This window comes from Phaethon lepturus, unplaced genomic scaffold, assembly GCF_000687285.1.
Source record: "Phaethon lepturus isolate BGI_N335 unplaced genomic scaffold, ASM68728v1 scaffold41563, whole genome shotgun sequence".
NCBI lineage: Eukaryota > Metazoa > Chordata > Aves > Phaethontiformes > Phaethontidae > Phaethon > Phaethon lepturus.
The window spans coordinates 174-4540 of record NW_010531940.1 but is presented as its reverse complement, the minus strand read 5'-3'; the positions used below and the strand labels follow the sequence as shown (position 1 = coordinate 4540).

Below are 4367 nucleotides of genomic sequence, written 5' to 3'. Positions count from 1 at the left end.
ACCAGCGTTCTCGCTCATGCAGCCGCCAATGATCCCATCTTTGTGGTATGCCTTTTTCTCCCAGACTGAGCGGCAGTGGCTGTGGCTCAAAGGCAGCTGTCTCACCAGAGATTTGTAGAACAGAAGCAAAGTGAATTCCCTAAAAATAAGTCCTTTAAATAGAAAAGGAGAAATCTTTTCTCTTTTCTTGAACACTGTCATGCCTGCATAATGGTCGAATAAAGAGGGAAGAAATCTCAGGCTGATATGAGAAATATAAATATTATGAGAAATATAAAATATAAAATAAGTTTTTAGGGAGAACAGCTGCTATTCCAAGTCATGTTGCCCTGAATCCTCTGATTAGGTCATATCTAAATTTAATGGCTTATGCCAGACAATTTTACAGCAATGACAAAAATTGAAAGTGGAGTTAGTTATTTTAGAGCAGTAGACTAAGTAGTTTGTTTCTTTGTTTAAAACTTCACAGTCTAAAAGGGAGTACATCTAATATCAGGGTCTCTTAGGGAAGAGAAATAATGTGATTTCACTGGTGCATTGGTACCATGCTGCACTGCAATGAGCAGTACAAACAGCAATGTGCAAATGGAACGTTAACTTTTTGCTTACACATCTTTCTCTCCTAATAAATTCATGTCAATTTTTTTTCTCTTTGCTAGATTAAACCACAGTGATTATATAGACAATTTCTAATAAAATTAATTTCTTTCTTACCTTTAGTTTAAGATTGCAATCTTTTGTTGGAGAAATTAGCCCAAATACCTACGTAGTGGTTCTCCAGCTTATTTCCTTAATAATTCCTGAATTCCTACATTGATTCCTTTCTGAGACAATGAAATCTTCATTTCATTATGTAATTTTATATGCAAGATTATTTTCTGTAAGATATTTTCTAATTTTTTTCCAGGGTGGTAATTAAAAAAACATGAGTACACCAGAAATGAATTTGTACTGACCCAGACATTTGTAATAGTTCTCTCAACTCAACTTGGAAACAACTTTCCTGTATTAGTGCTTATATACCTATAAACTCACTGGGCAAGACCTGATAAAATTCATGGGTACCTGCATCTGTGGAGCTGGTGGCACTCTCTAAGATGAGCATGAAGGAATCAAATTTCCCACAATTTTCCATACCTGTTCAGAGACGAGAGAGATTAAAATACATTTGAGCGGTACATTCACCTGAATGAGCTCAGTGGGCCCTCACCTGAGGGGAGGGACCTGCCCATTCAATGACAGCTGATATTAAACCATCTGGAGAAAGAGATTGTTATGAACAAGCAGCAACAAGGACGTACACAGCAAAATGTCCCACGCAGGAGACCAATTTATTCCATTCTCATGAGCTTTCCTGGTTTCTCACTCTGTAAATCCCACCTAAATTAGATTACCCTCTTTTCTCTCTTTCAAAAGCTGCTGCCACTTTAGATGAGTGTTTTAAATGTTGTTGAGTTCTGAAAGAGCTTAATAGATGTGTGTGCCCATGCCTGGGTTTGCAGGTCCTCCACTCCTTTACTGATGCCATCTTTGATGAGTGGATGAAGCGGTTTAGCCCCCCTGATGATGCCTGGCCTGAGGAGCTGGCCCCCATCGGTCACAACAGACTGTATAACATGGTCCCTTTCTTCCCTCCTGTGACCAACGACGAGCTCTTCCAAACGGCGGAGCAGCTCGGCTACACCTACGCCATTGACCTGCCAGGTACGTCTCAGAGGTGTGGAGGCTGTTCCAGGCCACGAGACGAGACAGTTCACATTTTTGATGACACAGGCACTTGGAAAATAAGGCACTTTTCACAAGACACGTGGGTCTATTCACCTGCTCGCTAGCAGTCATGTATCGTAGCACAACTCACCAGTTAAGCCATGGTCAACTACCAGTGTGCTCGTACTTTGTTTGCTCTGCTGCAAAACGGATCAACCTGCACTGCTCTGGCATTGGCGATGGTGGTCCTTGGGGGTTGAAGGGTCTTTGATTTTGGCTCCTGCTCCCAGCACTGTTTGTGCCTGTTACAGGATCCTTCAACCTGTCAGAGGTCAGGCACTCTGCCAGCGAGCTCGTCTGGCTAACGCCGGTTGTTAGAAAATACTTACTGTGCACAGGGCCCCGAATAATCCTGCACCGTGAATCTCAATAGAGATGAACTCCATTAATCTTTGGATACCTTGTGTTTTGTGTTATAAAACCCCAATTTTAATGATTTTCTATGTCTGTAGGTGTGATATGCCTTAGGGTTTGTCTATTCGTTTGAAATTACCTTTGACACAAATCAGATAAAAAAAAAAAATCAAAGTATTTATGCACAAAATGAAAAATTTGCAGCAGGAGTTACAAATATTTGTAAAAGGCACGAGAGTAAGAAATACATGAAAACCATGCTTCAGCTGCTTTACTGAAGATTAAATCTGAGCAGTTTCTTTCTCCACCTCGGTATTCCTTTGAGAGGCACTAGGTGCTTATCTAACCTATGTGGCCAGAAATTTCTTCTAAATGCTTACCACATATCTGTGGTTTTAATCTGTGGAGACTGTTTAAAGGTCTATAGACTGCAAAAGATTGAAACCCTTGTCCTCAGGCTGCATTCATGCAGGGGAGCCCTGACTTGTGGAGGCAGACTAGCTGCTTCTGCAGTGCTTTTCTGGGGGCTGTCCCCAGAATTTACCTTGAAAATTTAAACTTCCTCTTTTATAGAGTTTAAGTTTTCCTCCCTCTGGACCACTGTCCCCTCTCCAGCTTTGGAAACGCTGCTGCCCCTTGGGTGTGAGGTACCCAGAGAGGAAAAAAGGCAGCTTGTGATTCTGCTGCTTCTCAACTCCCACCTAAGTAAGTTGTTAGCTCACTGCGAAGCAGCGCATCTACCTGCCTGCGTGGTCAGTGTTAAGACAGTGAAGTTTTTACATCCAAACCCTTCTCTTTTATCTAAATATATAAGTTGCTAATTTTACGTCATGTAACTGCATTAGAAATCAACATATGTAATACATTGCTGGCTCTTACTCGAGAGATGGTAAAGTGGTAAAAAATTAATTTTGGAACCTTGCTGAACTTGGGCATGATTGCCCTCAACTCTTTTGTTGGCAGAGTCTGCAGGCTGGGGAACACAACTTTTAGTTGCTTTTATAGTCAGTGTAACATCTCCTTGAGTCATCTGGATTTAAGCCCGTAAGTCTAAGTACATGCTAAATAACTTAAGCCCTTTTGAGCATTTTTTTTCTGAATATTTAGGCAAATGTAGCTGTTGCCGTCTTGGTATATGTAGCACTTTTCAGAACTGGACAGCAGGCCATTTTTGCTTCTGAAAACATAAATCAAAACACAAAGTCATTCAGCCAAGTGGAGCAGGGTTATTATAAGAATGGGCAACATTATCTTAGAAGACAGAAGTGGTTCCCCAGAAGTTGTTCAAAATCAGAGGATGTGATCTGGAGCTGCTTGGCAAAACCACACTAAGTAGTGTTTTCAGTTAAAAGTTTGACAATAGGCTCCTTTGTGGTCTGTAGGAAAATTTGAGGGTTTTCTGTTGACCAAAATAGCTTGGAAACAGCTGTGCTGAAATGTCATTATAGAAAGAATTGCTTAAATAATTCATAATTTTGGACAAATTAGATAAGAGAATGATCTTTTTGTCTTGTCACTGTTAATCTTTCCTGTTCTCAACACTTTAATTTGTATGAAAGGTTGAAGTTTAAATTCAGATTTCTCTGGCAGGAAACATCTCTGGCTCTGGTATGTGTGTTGGTTACACGGTGTATTACCAGCGTCCCCTGTGGCCAGTGGGTCTCTAAGCTACACAAGTAATCATAATTACCAGGCTGTGGGATATTTTCCTTCTTCCATGTGATTTGAGAAATGAAGTTAAGGGCTGTCCTCACTTCAGACATTTCATATATATTTCCAGGTTCACTTGAAGAAACCCAAGCATGGGCTGTCATGGTTGGATCCACAATCGGAGGAGCACTTATAGCTCTGGCCACGCTTGTTCTGCTGCTTGTACTTTTCCAGCACCGAAGGCAGAGAAGAGGCTTTGAACCACTAATGAATGTGAGCTTCAGCCCCAAAAAGTACATGGAAGAGGCCTAGTGCTCTCGCTTTGTTTCTTTGCCTATTCTTGTAGGAAGTGACCTTGATTGCCTTATTGAGATCTTAGCTGAGAATTTATCACCCACTCCTTTGGCAGCTGACTACATTGCTCTCATTCAGGTTTTTCCGTTATCTTGTGAATTGTAATACATGAAGTCTCTGGGTACATATGTGAAAGGCTCAAGACAGGCCAGACTTTTCTCGTTACCAAACATTATCTGGAATGTGTGACACTTGTAAGTCATCCTCTATAGATTTAGATCAAGACAGCTAAGAATCTAAAT

At 40.9% G+C, this 4367-nt stretch overlaps 1 protein-coding gene across 1 annotated transcript in view; it reads left to right on the top strand.

Moving 5' to 3' along the window:
* DCT (dopachrome tautomerase) overlaps positions 1-4083 on the top strand; it is a gene marked incomplete at its 5' end in the record, with an annotated part of 9165 nt that extends 5082 nt beyond the window's left edge. The window contains 3 exons of the mRNA XM_010284712.1: positions 1-45; positions 1503-1704; positions 3902-4083. The exon at positions 1-45 is cut by the window's left edge and continues 85 nt beyond it. Of these exons, the coding sequence (XP_010283014.1) occupies positions 1-45; positions 1503-1704; positions 3902-4083 (429 nt within the window). The remainder of the gene's footprint in view (positions 46-1502; positions 1705-3901) is intronic.
* Positions 4084-4367: the final 284 nt, after the last annotated feature.